The following is a 15617-nucleotide window of genomic DNA, read 5'->3' as shown; positions in this document are numbered from 1 at the left end:
TTGTCGGAGTTTGACAACGAACGGCGACCATCAAATAAGTTTTGCAACGATGGTCAAGTTTTCGTTTGTAAACCGGACAAAATCTCTCCGCCGTGTTTCCTACGCGTAAAGACAAGATAATACAAATTCAATGTCTATCGACTGCGGTCAAGTCTCCTTTCACATCGCCGTAACTACCATTTGCACAAAAGACAGAAAGTCAGCCTGTTATTCACAATTATCTATAGCAGCGAGAATACTTTTTTTTTTTCTCGTGAAAACACAAAACTTCCCATTCATTATCGTACTCGGCATTGCGAATCATATCACCCAGCGGATTAGCTGTAGCCACGCGTTTTGGACGTTGCTCGACGATGGAACAGAGACGGAATTTCGGTGGTACAGTAATGGTAATTCGTCGGGACGATATGCGACGTTTTAGATCACACGGATAACAGGCTTTATGCTGTGACAAGTAAAGCTGAACAAAACATAAACTTGAACACGAACGGCATTGAAACGAAGCCATGTAGTCAGAACGTCTCCCGACGGTTGAACAATGATTCGTCGGGAACGATATGCGACGTTTTTAACAAAAGAAACGCAAGGCACAATAGAAGCCGAACTTTGAAAATAGCTAGTAAGTCGGGACGAAGAGCGACGATTAGTGAAAGGGAATCCTTTCTCTATCGTCGCTTATCGTCGGGACGAATAAACAAAGGTATAAATAGAAAGTACGTGTATTCATATGCACGGTTGCTTATTCATATGCACGTGACGCCTGTTCATATGCAAATCATCAAACATGCACAATGCGACATCGTCGCGACGAAGATATCTCTCTATCAGGTTTTTCTGTGGTGCCTAAAAGCAACATGAATGGAGCAAACTTTTTACCTCTCGTAAATTTCTTTCCTTTTTTCAACATTTTTCTCCTAATAGATTAATAGCTTGTGGAGATGCATAAACTTTGCATGAAATAAGCCTTCAAAGCAGACATGAATGGGAAGTGTCAGGATTTTCTCTTTAATTTCTGTGCATCTGTTTGCTAGGGTTAGGGTTAGGGTTTTCATCCTCTTCACAACTCTACTCTATTCAAATAGTGATTAGATATATGAAGAGTTTGTTTGCAAAAACCGATAAGTCCATATTTGCCAAATGGAGATATTTGCGATTAAAGGTCCAGAAAAATAAAGAGAATGATAAGAAAATTTTTGCTTCTTTTGACCATAACTTCAAAAATGTACCTTTATATGTAGTGACCAATATATCATTTAAAAGGTATTATTTTGTACTTTATGACAGAGACAATACTTCAAAATCTTCAAAAATGGACTTATCGGCTTTTGCAAACAAACTCTTCATATCTTATACTTTGCCTCTCAGAACATGATGCAGGTACAGTTTTTAAGTCAGGCAAACATAGCAGAAGAAATCCATTGTTCTTTCTCTTTAGACTTTAAAGTGGCTACATGCTATTTGGACTGTTAAGACAATTTTGCGAGTTGATGAACTTAAAGCGATAAACACAGCAATTGATTAAACATTATCATTTTCTCATTTTGGAAAGAATAGCTAGCAATTTCTCACCATGCATAGACCATGTATATTTCATTGTGATACAGGAGGCAATACTATCGTGCATTCTTGACATCACAAATTCGTCAAAGTCATTCATCTCTTGAATTTCATGAAAATAAAAAGGATATGCCATATTCAGTACATTGTGTGACCATGTATATTTCATGTGGCCAGAGCAGTATCCACTGTAACATTAACTCAGACATCAGCCGTATCTTACGCAAAAATCAAATATCATGTTTCACTGTTTCTTGTCATTGTTACTTACGAGATGTGCACGTGCCAACCTTGTTTTATGAGAGTGGGTTGCCATAATAACAAATGAAATGGTTGAGCCTCACTTTCTGGCATTCTATATGTGACATCTTCGTACACTGTACACGAACAAAACATTTGCTCAGTATGTAATGATCTTATATATAACTGATTCTGTTTGATGGAATGTTTATGATGTACATATTTACTAACTTGATGATATGAAGAGTTTGTTTGCAAAAACCGATAAGTCCATATTTGTCAAATGGAGATATTTGCGATTAAAGGTCAAGAAAAATAAAGAGAATAACAAGAAAATTTTTGCTTCTTTTGACAATAACTTTAAAAATGTACCTTTATATGTAGTGACCAATATATCATTCAAAAGGTATTATTTTGTACTTTATGACAGAGACTGTACTTCAAAATCTTCAAAAATGGACTTATCGGTATTTGCGAACAAACTCTTCATATGTTTATAATGTACATACATACTTTACCTTTATGAACTTTGTGGTCATCAAAACATCAATAAGAAAATGATGGACGAACATTTGTTGGGTAAGATGTACAGCTCAATGCTTTCAAAAAAACAAACGTACATCTCATGACAATTTTGGAGAAACATTTATGAAAAGAGCAGGTAACGAAGAATGGAAAGCACCTGAAAACTTCTCAATTTGGTGCTGCTCATAGTTTTCACTTGACTGTGGTAATAGCAATCGGCAGTCATTACCATGATAGTGCCATCTAGTGTCAGATGTAGGAAAAATTCCACCATGCCGCGCTACTGTAGTAGTGTCTATATGCAAATTCCTTTCTCCTATTACTTATCTCAACTCTTGACATCATGTGTGCTTGCCTTCATCTCTTGGCAATCTAGAATGGATTATTTGTGGCCAAGAGCCAACACTTTCCCTTAACTGTAATTTCCCCTCCATCTAGGGTTTTCTTTATGAAACCCTGCTTAGTTGATATCATCATACAGTTACTGAGAGCTAGAATGAATATAAAACATATATGATGGCAAATATCACCATAGTAGTGGAAGATTCTTCATGTATGCCAGAGTGGTTCTGATGTAATGTGCAAACAGTGCCAAAAGTGCTAAATTATTTTCAATGAAATTAACTCTTCTTTGTGAGCATTCTTCTGGTACTTTTGCATCTGAATAAATCCTCATATCACCGATGAGCATTCATGCAATCATACATACATAATAAATATGATAACAATATTATATTTCTGTGATATGTAGTATGTTATATATCATGAGATTTCATGAATGCATATCCATGCATTTGTGTAATATATTATCTCTCTCTCTCTTTACAGGTGTATCTCCCAGCTCCAAGCAAGACAGATGACCTCGCCACTCTACCGGAGCTGACAGAGAACACTATCCTCCAGGAGCTGATGCTGCGTTACAGCAGGGACATCATTTATGTGAGCCACATCTTTTTCTCATCCAGCATTTCTTCTTCGGTTTCTGTTTTTCCACGATGACCTCTTGGATAGCCAACCAATTGATTATGAATTGTGCATATGCTTGTACATTATCTCTCCACCTATTATACTTCTATTACGTTCTACTATTTGAAAATATCAATGCTGCCATGTGTCTTAAAGTCATGACATGATAGTGTTTTAATTTATATATTTGACATGTCACTTAAAAGAGACCTCAGTGGGTCTATCAAGACCAAATATAAACATAAACCACTATTTGAAAATACCAAAATGCTGTAATGTATTTCATAGTTATGAGGAAAAAGTGTTTCATTTGTCACTTACGAGACCTCAGTGAATCTATAAAGACCAAATGTAAATACTTTGATATGTATGATATAATCATTATATATATATATATATATATATATATATATATATAGATATAGATATATATGTATATATATGAAGAGTTTTATCACAAAACGGGCTAACTCCATTCTTCTTAAGTTGAGATATTTGTGATTAAAGCTGCTTATAATGAAAGAAAATGAGAAGAAAATACAGGATATTTTCAATCATAACTTCCAGAATATTCTTTGTTATGCTACAAGTGAAGTATTACTGGAATGGTTTAGATATGCTCTATCTGATGATGGACTTACTTTGGAATGTTTAAAAATGACGCTTAGCTCATTTTGCATTAAAACTCTTCATATATTTCTAACAAATCACTACTGATGTACAATGTGGCAATGTTGTCTTACAGTGCACCTTTGAAATATCAGTTAAGACATGCAGTACATTTATACAGTAACTGCAGTTTGCTCATGGACCATCGATATCAGTGGAAATCATGAAAACTTTTTTTTTTTAACCCAATCAGACCTACGTAGGGGACATCTTGGTGGCCGTGAACCCGTTCAAGGAGCTGCCAATTTACTCGCGCAAGTCGTCGCAGCAGTACGACGACCTCCTGGACCGGTCCTCCCTGACGCCCCACATCTTCGCCGTGGCGGACCGCGCCTTCCAGTCGCTGCTGCGGGAGCGCCGGTCGCAGTGCTGCATCATCAGCGGGGAGAGCGGGGCGGGGAAGACGGAGTCGTGCAAGTACTTTGTGCAACATCTCCTCAGTAGAGCCAACAGTTGTGAGAATCTGCTCAACGAAAAAATTGAACAAGTAATCATCGTTGACAATTAACTTTTTCCTCTTCCCATTACTGCGGTTAAAGGGATGGTACAGTTTCATCTGAGGTTTCCAACTTTTTTTATTTTGATTTTTTTGAGATAATGAGAAACCTGTAACAAAATTTGAAACAGTTTATGATTCTAAAAGGAATTCAGAGTTTATTTGATGAATATTGGATTTGAAATGGCTGAGATATCCCCAACAAAGCGATCCTAATAAAAGGTGGGACCCATCTTTCATTAGGATTGCTTTGTTTTACTTTGTTTTTGGATATCTCAGCCATTTCATAACCGATTTTCATCAAATGAAGTTTAATCCTGACTAGGCCGGGGGGGGGGGGGGGGCCTCGAGGCCCCCCCTCGACGTTCCGCGCGATATATCGCTAACGCGAAAAGCTATTGCTGCCACGTTTCATGACTTTTTTCTTTTGAGTCTCCCGCATCTTTTGACACCAAATTTGCGATGCTCGGGTGCGCGGTTCCGAAGTTGTGCATAAATATGTACGTGCATGTCGGACCAAAAATTGCTCAAAAACGAGAATTTGCGTACAATTTCAATGCAAACTGTGCTAACAGACAAATTTCATAAAAGCATGATTATTTTGAGGTTTTATTGATTAAAATCAATTAATAACATATTTTCTTGTTCGGAACAATGTCGTGGACAAGTTTCATCAAAAAAACAATGAAAAACATAAACTCGAAAAAACAATGAAATACATAAGAAATTCAAAAAACAATAAAATACTTAAGAAATTTTTTCTGATGGCATAATTTTTTGTCCTTATATTTGCTCAAGACACTAAAAAGAATATTTTCACAAAAAATGTGCCCATTTTGAGCTTTATTCAGTGATTTATACCAAATTGTCTGATTTCATGCATCATGATGCATAAATTAGCATAATTTAGCATAAATGATAATTTTTTTGAAAATTTGACTTCTTGGTACTTTAGATTACGGGGGCACCGCGAGAGGAGGAGATTGTTTTGGTTTTGGCATGGGCTATGTAGCTCCATGGTGCGTGTGTGTGTACGTGTGCATTACACATTGTCAGCACCGGCAAACTGGGAATACTCTCCTTATTCCTGTATTTTCGTTATTTACGGGTCAATTTTTTTCGTTCGAAATGTGAAATGGATGACCATAGAATTTCTCAATAGAATATAAAATTGAAAACTTTAGAAAGGATAGAGCAAATTGAGTTCACTTTGAATGGTCTGCCACAGGCAGATATCCTTACCATGCTCTTACATAATACGACAGCTGCTGGAGTCATTAAACCCTGGCTTGGCCTCCAGGTTTGTCACGCCTGAGCAGAAAGTTAATTTGCAATGGACAAATACTTCGACTCCCAACTCCCAAACGAAAAATCTTTAGCGAGGTATAGCACCCCATCAGCTTCGTGGAAGTGGGGTCTCGCCTCAAACGAGGGATTGACGGCATGTTCATATTTCCTCTTATTGTTGATTGTAGCATGGAACTAAGATTGGAGATTCCAATTCTCATTTGTAATTTGTGTGACATCACACAAAGTGTAGTCACGTCTTAATCAAAGATGCCAACTGTTAGTTTTTTGTAGCATTTTGTCCTGTTTTTTTTTCCGAAATTACTTCAGTATTCATGGAAAATACTGTTTCCCAAATTGCATAAATAAACATGTCCATTGCAGAAAGGGAAAAATATTGCTTTTCCACAAAAAAAATTAAAAAAATAAAAATGAAATGCCTTTTCACTCCTTCAGAATACTGCATTGCTACCCTTAAAGTTAGCATATCTGGTTCATGAATTTTACTCAGTGAATGTTGAAACTCTGTATTTTGATGTAATATTGTTGCTATCTTTCATATTTTATTTTTTCATTTTTCATGAGGAAGTTTGTGTTAGATTGAAGTACATGTATTTGCATTAATAACTAAAAAGGAGAACAAAAATGCGAATGATTTTCAGCTATGAGTATATGACAGGAAGTTTGAAATGAAAATCTTGTGAGTGAGAGTTAATCATGAATGTATCTCATATCATAGGAAAGTTTCAAATTGTTGTGGTTTTTTTTTCCCCATCAGGTCAACCCATTACTGGAGTGTTTTGGAAATGCTCGGACAGTGATGAATGACAATTCGAGTCGGTTTGGCAAATACTTGCAACTTAAGTTCTCTCTAGCAGGCAATGTTGTTGGTGGTGAGTGAACCCTTGTTCTATTGACACCTTTTATTCACATCTCTTTGATTTCCATATTCCAAATATGGAACAATCAATCAATTAATAAAATAAAATCAAGCAACCAAGCAATCAAAATATGACAAGTAAAAAAAAGGAGGAGTGTATTTTCTTCATCGTGAATTGTAGATCGACTTTAAAGTGTCTGAGATAATGGTAGGTGTTGTGTGGCATTAACCAACAAGAAGCAATTATGATTTCATTCATTTTCATTCATTTATTTATTTTTCCATTTTTTGTAAACACATGCTAAAGATTTGTTATTTGGATACACAGGATCCCAGTTATGATGGGCATTATGCATCTCATAGAATGTAAATGTATACCATAAAGTGTCTCAGGCAGTTGTGATAATCATTGGATAGTTATAGCTCCCTCTATGTGCTATCAGCCAACAATAATCTCAAAGTGTCAAACAGAATGATCTCATGCAATTCATTTGATGGGAGAGTGAAAGGGCTCCCTCTATTTGATAACAGCTACAGTTGGTTTGAGTGCCCAGATATTTTTATAGTCGTATGTGTATGTGCAGTACAAATAAAGGGTATTATCATTCTCATTCTGTCCATTTTTTTTTTCATTCTGTCCATGCTGTAGGGAAGATTGATTTTGAATCTAGGGTTTAAACTCTAGAATAGATCAATGGTAAACTATGAAAGTTGTGATCTATCCTTTTAAGAATTCATTTCCATTACATGACCATTGTGCAATGTATGAATTAGATCTGTCTTTTCCTGATTCAAGTGTAGAATACCTTTGTCTGTGATGCTGTCATTCCCTTCAAATGGAAAACCAAAGAGGCGTGTTAAAGAAGAACACAGGATAACCTGTGGTATATATATATATATATATATATATATAATATATGTGTGTGTTTATATATATTTTTTTCTTTCATTCATTTATGAATTGGCACTTTGACACTGTTCCAACTTTAAAAAATGAAATCCTTCCTGTCATTTTCATCACCAGCGCATCTCTCTGAGTACCTCCTCGAGAAGTCTCGTGTGGTAACCCATGGCGACGGGGAGAGGAACTTCCACATCTTCTACCTGCTCTTTGATGGACTGAGTGCTGAGGAGAAAGAGTACTATGGTCTCCAGACACCAATGCACCACCGGTAAGGCATTTTTGGGATGCTGTCCCCCTTCATCACTGGTAAACCAGAAATGTACACACACATCTTAATTTCATGAATTTTGGGAGAGCCAAGATTCATGAAATTCAAATGCACCCGAATGTTCTTGTCTACACTATATGCATTGGTTCTGTTTCCTTGATGTAGTTACAAGGGCATTGAGATGTATGTGTATGTTTATTTATGTATGCAAATGAGACTGTATGCATAATAAGTATGTTAATTCTTGCCACCTAATGACAGGTACATGAGGGCGGGGGCTTCCCCTACCCAACCGGAGGGAGGACAAGAGGCCAAGTTCCAGGCTGTCAGGGATTGCCTGCGACTCATTGGGTTCTCCACCGAGGTCAGTCAACTGTTTTGTGCTCTTCTAAGAAAAGCTTACCGTAGATTTGCGAAGTAAATTCATAAAGATGGTTGATGAATATGGATTAAAAGTTCTCTAATCCCATCCAATCAGAGAGGTCATCTGGATAGAGAGAACCCCCGACAACATGAACTGGGATTGGGGGGGGGGGGCATATACTGCCTGACATTTACAATGGCACTATATTACCTGGATGTCACACCTGGGTGATTGCTTTCGGATTGGCGGCAAAACATCAGTCGCCGATTAGCCATCGTTAGAGAAAGATAACAGCTTGTTGCGAAACTGTCACAGATAGATGCAACAATTGGATGTGTTTCACGAACTTTTATCAATACTTGCTGTAGATGTCGATGAAATATCAAATCATAGAACTAAGATTGATTATTGATTATGATGAATGTATTAGTGTTACATATTTATTGCTAATGCAAAAGGATATGAAGCAGTACAATTTGTAGGCATATTCATAAATGGATTTTAACAAACAGAATACATGGTATACTGATTGGGTTAATTATTCTTGACACTTAGAAAAAGAGGAATCTGTTCTCTACCATTTAGGATGAAGAGAGCCTGTTCAGCGTGCTGGCATCCATCCTGTTGCTAGGCGACCTCAACTTCACCTGCCAAGAGAATTCAGAGGCGGCGGTCCTGACCAACCCCGAGGCAGCGGAGAAGGCCGGGGAGCTGCTACATATTCCTGGGGATGAGATTGTGGGGGCCATCTTGTCAGAGACGACCTACACCAGGGGTTAGTATCCCCACGATCATCTGCTTCAAATGCAAGATCCCGAAGAATTTTACACAGTGGCAGATCCAGAGGGGGGCACACCGGGCGCACATCCCCTCTTTATTTGTTGTTAAAACAGAAGAAATAAAAAGAATAAAAATGAGATGAAACCCGGAAGTAGCACCAGAAATATTGTTTGCAACCCCCTTTATGGAATTCCTGGATCTACCCCTGCTACAAGTTACTTTTATAGATGTTATGCATTACAATGTACAATAGAGTGATTTTACAATCAAATGTTATGCTATTTGGAAAAGATGAGATGAATTCCATGCTTGTTTTACGAAGGAAGGATTCATCTGGAATGTATTTGGTCCTTACCCCCTTAGTGAAGAACATTTGTTCGCCTTTGAGGTTCCCATACCATTATCTGCTGTAAATTATGTCTTAGTTGATGTTCAGCACAATTCTTTGTGGTCTTTTGTAACAGCAATCTGATCTCTTTTCAGTTTTGCAGTTTGATCTGAATAAGTTTTTTTATAAATGTGGAAGTTCTGTACAGCAGTATTATATTACCCTTCTCATTATTACAATGCTTCTCTTTAAATTTCTTAAATATTACCCTCCCCCAGGTGAGTCCATCACCAAGTACCGCACACCGGTCCAGGCCTCGGACTGCCGGGATGCCCTGACCAAGGCCCTCTACAGTCGACTCTTCAGCTGGGTGGTCAACAACATCAACCAGCTCCTCGAACCCCTGGAGGTCGACCCCGAGTCCATCCTGGAGATCGGCGTCCTCGACATCTTCGGGTTCGAGAACTTCGTCAAGAACAGCTTTGAGCAGGTGAGGTTAAAACCGCAAGATATGGTATATTAATTTCGAGATGAGAGAGCTTGCTGGATGAATCCTTGAATCCAGTGTAGTCTTTGAAAAGAAAAAGAAAAAGTAAAAAGAAAGAAAAAAAAGGCTGCTTGCTTTTATGTTGCATACATTATTTTGGAGTTCAACTGTGTTCTTCATTTACAGTTATTTAAACAGTCAATTTCTTGAAAAGTGGGATGCTTGATGTATGATAAATTTACTGATTAGTTATACAACATTACAGAGTCATCAAATTAATGGGCTGGCATATCACTTTGCAGCAGAGATTTGCATCCAAATTTCTTAATTTGTATTTATTTGTCAGAGGATTGATTTAAATTTATTTCTCTTTTTTTTTTGAGATAGAGACAGTTTAGTATAGTGAGTGAAATATGTTACCAGTAAGTCTTTTATGATTAAGCATTATTTTCCTTCTATGTACTCCCATAGTTCTCACGTTCTGTCCTGCAAAAATTAATACCTCATCACTCTCAACAAGAATTCAAATTTAGATAATATTTATTGTTTAGATTTTGTGAGATAAGTCTGGTATTTGAATGAAAGACATCACCAGTTTATTAACCTGTTGAAGACGAGTCCCGAGTATACTCGGGCAAGTGTCCATGGGAAATGCGTGTTGTAGTAAAATCAGCCCGTCCTCAACAGGTTATTAACATTCACAGCAGGTCAGGTAAGCTCATTTACTGTATGTAGACAAGTATATTCATACAAAACAGTATTAGTGAATTGCAGAAGTGTTGGAGATTCACTTGCAAGATCTTTTGAGAGACCTATATAGTCATGTAACCTTTACAGCAAGATAAGATTTCATTCCGTCTTCTTGCTCCCCCCCACCACCCATACAGCTCTGCATCAACCTGGCCAACGAACAGCTGCAGCAGTACTTCAACGAGCACATCTTCCAGAACGAGCAGGAGGAGTGCGAGCAGGAGGGCATCACTCTCAGCCGGGTCAACTTCACCAGCAACCAGCCGGTCCTGGATGTCTTCCTAGAGGTACAATTGTATAGATGAGTTGACCACACCCACAATTCACTTCTTGTGGGAAAGTCTTCTTTACTGGATCCAAAGTAGATGATGTCCCTCGGAATGAAAGATATAATATGAATCATGTTGGTATAAACATAGGAGGGGAAGGGGGAGAGAGATGATGATGTTTAAATGACTTTGCCATTTTAATTGTTTGTAGGCAACAATCATCCGATATTCCTGACACAAATAGAAACTTAATAAACCAGTTTACCTTGCTTGTTGGATATGCTGTGTTTGTTGAACTGCTCTGTAGGTGTTTTATGAGTGACATATTTTTTGCCGTTACAACCGTAGATTCCATATAACACAATTAGGATCTTTCTTGAATATCCTGGACTGGGGTTAATAGAAATGTTTGCTTTAACTTTGTCCAATGTTTTTCCACTAGGTCAATATTTCATTGACTCCACCATCTCCATAAAAGTAAAATGTAGAATAATTGAATTGAACTGTAATGTGCTATGATTGTCATCATGGACACAATGTACACGCGAACTTGACTGTTCTGATGCCTTTATAGTATTCTTTTAAATTGTCTCTCTAATGCTCCACATTAATGCTCAGTGCTAAAAAGCTACATTTTCGGCATCTGTTTCCCTTCTTTTTCTTCTATATTACATTTTTATTTCAACAATATATTTGTACTTCTTAGTTTTTACCTTTTTGAGTTATATTCCACACTGTGAAAAGTTCTTTTCTGTGTACATTCATTCCTTCTCTTTTTTTTTCTTTCCTTTTTTTTCTAGAAACATCTGGGCATCACAGCCATGATTGATGAGGAGAGCCACTTTCCGCGGGGTACCAACAAGAGCCTGGCCACCAAGCTCCACTCTGGCCCAGGTTCCAGGGCCAAGAATATCTACTTCACCCCGAAGGACCTGGGAATGACTTTCTCCGTCCTGCATTATGCCGGCATGGTGAGCATTAATAGACAGGATGGCAGTTTTCTTCTTTTTCTTTTCTTCCTCGTGGGTCCTGCTATGGTTATATTTTTATTTGAAATGTAATAGCAATTTCATTAATTATGTTGATGACATCATCTATCAATCACTGCTGGAGTACTGGTATGATTGATAAAAGACATTGGAGTACACTTTCCCCTAAACTGAGCATTTCTTGTATGTTTCCGTGCAAAGTCTTGCATCAATCATATCAATACTCAATTCCAATTTCAAAAGGCAACTGAATTAGAAGTGAGAAAATTATCAATTACCCTTATTCACGTCAATTGATTCTTTTTGTCTTTTATCTTTCTTCTTTTGTAGGTGTGCTACAGTGTGGCAGGGTTCCTGGAAAAGAACAGAGACACATTGGCCAAGTCTGTTATGTTCACTATGAAAAGTGAGTGTCTATCATATGAGATTTAGTTTGAGGTATGGTTGAGATGGGGATTCAGATTTTAACTTTTTAAGAGATGAATAGAAACCACCTATAAAATGTGACAGATCATTCAATTCTAAGAGGATTTCAAAGTTTATTTGATGATAATTAGTTTTAAAATGACTGAGATATTCAAAAACAAAGTAAAACAAAGTGATCATGATAAAAAATGATACCTACCTTTCACTAGGACTTATTTGTTTATGGATACCTCAGCTTTTTCAAAAACCAAGTTTTCATCAAATAAACTTTGGCTTCATCATAAAATTGTATGTTCTTTCATCACATTTCATAAGAGGTTTCTCATCATCTCACTAGAAAAAAGTTGGAACCCTGAAGCCCCATCTGAACCAAAATTATTCCATCCCTTTAAGAGAAAAGAATTCTTAAAGGATGCTAATCTGAACTGTGATTTTCAAACAAAAAAGACCATTAATGGAAAAATTGAGCTGTACATAGACAATGTCAATAGAATAAAATGTAGTTGAAAAAATGTAGTTGAAATCTTTATAGTTCTTGCCAGTGTTTGGCAGCAGTGTCTTTGTATAGCATAGGGACAGAAGTTTAAAGGATGACTATTTGAACACATGAAAAGCAGGATTAAATTATGATTTAGTTAATCTGAATTCTGTACCAATACCATGCACATTTGTTTGGCATATGATAGGTCTGTAAGCAACTCTAAAGGTATGCTTTGAGCAGAGAAGACTATAAAATTCTTGGCTAGTCTTCATTCTCCAATTTAGACAAAGTGCAGACAAAAACAAGGTAAAAGTAAGATATAGATATGAGATTACATTTAAAATCCAGATCTATCCCAGGTGATGGTTTACATGAATCTTCCCTTTAAAATTAAGTGCTGTATAAACTTATAATCAGTGTTTCTAAGTGAGTGTTTCTGATTCCACTTTTTTAATGGGCATAGCAAGCAACAAGCCCCTGATTCGGGAGATGTTCCAGAACCGCCTGACGAGGACGGGATCCCTCGCTCCCAGCGCCCGCCAACGACAGTCCCGCCGTTCCCGCTCTATCAAGAACTCCAAGGACGCCTTCGCCTTCTTCCGGAAGCAGAAGTTCTCTGGGAAGGAGAGCAGGGTAATTATCAGACAGCTTTTGTATTTCTGGCGTATAGGACTGTTAAAGACCCTGTAGTGTAGGGATTCATGGGTGTCCCTATTCATTCGCTGCCCATTAGGGTACATATGAATACCAAGAATAGCATCGGTCAGCGAATATGTGCATCAAAGCATAGGCTCATCGGTAGGGTCTATTGGTTGACTCCAGTTGAGTTTCTTTGGCTGTGTGTGTACTTACACGGAGATCAGTGATAAAGCTGTATACAATTTATTTCTTGGATCCTCGAATATAGCCGACCCAGGCCAGCCTGCCCACTCCATGTTATCCTCATACTATTGGGTCTGAAAAGGCAAAACATAGCTCAAAATTCATCTTCAACCTTTTGGAATTTTCGTGCAATATATCAAAAATGTGGTCTACCAAGAAACTTCAATGTGTAGCTGATGCAGTTTGACAGGATAATGAGTTGTTTTGGAGCATTTTGTGATCAAAAGAGTGAGATAATTACAGTGGTATGCATTTAACCTATGACTTTTTTCCTGAATAGTTGTTGTTGTTGTTGTTGTTGTTTTTTTTTTTGGGGGGGGGGCGGTATGTAAGCCATGAGAGTTGATTAATTATATTACCGGTATATGCAGTACTTTGACAGCAAACTTACTTACAGTTGCCGCCCTCTTTCTTCCACATTTGTTCATCGTGGATAAACCAAGCGGCATCATTTTCCAAAAATCTGTTTAAAAGTGGGACAGCATTAATAATGACAGCGTGTTGTAGTTGTTGCAGCTGCAAGTAAATTATGAAATATGAGAGTGAGAATCGTAGGATATTGCTTGAACTCTACTGAGCAGGAAACTGCCAACTTCAATTAGTTTCCAGTCCGTGCTCTGAAAACAAGAATCTTAAGAGTCTTCCCCCCTTTCTTTAACCCACTGAGGACTGGCTGATTTTGCTACAACACGCATTTCCCATAGACACCTGCCCGAATATACTTGGGACTAGTCTGCGGTGGGTTAAAGGAAGTGTTGTGACCGAGAGCAGGAAGTTTTTGAGGATGATTTAGAGATCCTTGCAAAAGAGTTTGGGAGGAGAGAGAGTCGAGACTGTTACTATATTTGGAATGAAATGCAGGAGTGGTAACCTTTTTCTGCCCCAAAACAGTCGGTGCTCGGTGTTATTTTTTGTGCCTGTTGGTGGTATTTTGTTTAATTACTTTATTTTATGAGAAGGATGTGATTCACGAGGTGCGATTTACGTAACTTCACGCGGGTGCTGAAGTGCGTCGAATGCGAGGAGAGATTGAAGCCCAGCAGACATTTACCGTCACTGACAGACAAAGGTTACTTTGGTCACTCCTAAAGCTTGTGTTAGATACCTATCAGAAACAAAAATATAAAAATGGGATATGGGTAATGTGGTGGCAAAATGCAAGGTTTAGCACTGTCATGCATGTTTCTAAAGTGCATGTTGTTTTTGGTCATTGTTGCCCTTTCCTTGTCCACTTTTTCAGGAATATTTCCTTTTCTTTTTCTTTAATTTTATCCTCTAGTCATCCATTATCATCAGATGTGTGAACCTCGGCTCTTGTTTGTCTTTGTTTTTGTTCTTTTTTTATCTTTTCCACTTTTTTTCCATTCTTCTCGCTTCTTTTTATTTGTCTATATTTTCTTTGCTTTTTTATTTTGTGCAATGTAAATACTATAGCATTATATGTAATTGGAGGTTTTCTAACTTTCAGTTGTGAAATAGTGTGCAAAGATGTGATCATATTATTGAATATAATTTCCTGTGTGAAAAGGATTAATTGAAAGAGTGTGCAGGAATTCTTGACTCTTCAAGTATGCCTTGACTAACATTTCATTTTCGAAAAGGAATTGTTGATGATTTTGATTGAAAAACAACACCAGTTATAACAAGAACTTAGAAGTGGACTGTCTTCATTAACTATGAAGAAAGACTACTGAAATTGTGATTATTCTTCATTATTTGCCATTGAAAAGCTCACCCTGTGTATAGGTTCATTCAAACATCTCAATCACAACAGAGTGATATTATTGTTTTGTTCAGGACTTGTATCTTGAATGATGTTACTCTACTGTGTGCCTTGTACATGTAGCTACAAATGAAAAGCTTTCCAAGTTGTTGAATCACAGTATTCATCACAATTGTCGTTTCAGAAACGTGGCAAGGTTGAGCGGCCAGTCATAGGAACAGAGCGCAAAGGGCCAGCTACAGTACTCTTTCATTTCAAGGTACGTACTTCCCATTTCCTTTTGATATTATTGTGACTGTTAAATATTTGTACATAAATCATCATTTGGAGGAGAAAATTCTTTTCT

The 15617-nt window shown here is 37.4% G+C and overlaps 1 protein-coding gene across 1 annotated transcript in view; it reads left to right on the top strand.

The window, feature by feature from the left end:
* LOC139742980 (unconventional myosin-XVI-like) overlaps positions 1-15617 on the top strand; it is a 215402-nt gene that overhangs the window by 100192 nt on the left and 99593 nt on the right. Inside the window, exons 11-23 of the mRNA XM_071653486.1 lie at positions 3151-3261; positions 4151-4444; positions 6519-6633; positions 7645-7792; positions 8054-8156; positions 8742-8931; positions 9543-9754; positions 10639-10788; positions 11571-11741; positions 12090-12165; positions 13130-13299; positions 14065-14070; positions 15456-15530. Of these exons, the coding sequence (XP_071509587.1) occupies positions 3151-3261; positions 4151-4444; positions 6519-6633; positions 7645-7792; positions 8054-8156; positions 8742-8931; positions 9543-9754; positions 10639-10788; positions 11571-11741; positions 12090-12165; positions 13130-13299; positions 14065-14070; positions 15456-15530 (1821 nt within the window). The remainder of the gene's footprint in view (positions 1-3150; positions 3262-4150; positions 4445-6518; positions 6634-7644; positions 7793-8053; positions 8157-8741; positions 8932-9542; positions 9755-10638; positions 10789-11570; positions 11742-12089; positions 12166-13129; positions 13300-14064; positions 14071-15455; positions 15531-15617) is intronic.

The sequence above is a fragment of the Diadema antillarum genome, unplaced genomic scaffold (genome assembly GCF_040938485.1).
Source record: "Diadema antillarum isolate AM-2024a unplaced genomic scaffold, OU_Dant_1.0 seq00001041_RagTag, whole genome shotgun sequence".
Lineage (NCBI taxonomy): Eukaryota > Metazoa > Echinodermata > Echinoidea > Diadematoida > Diadematidae > Diadema > Diadema antillarum.
Note: the sequence above shows the minus strand (reverse complement) of the source record. Positions and strands in the feature narration are given on the sequence as shown.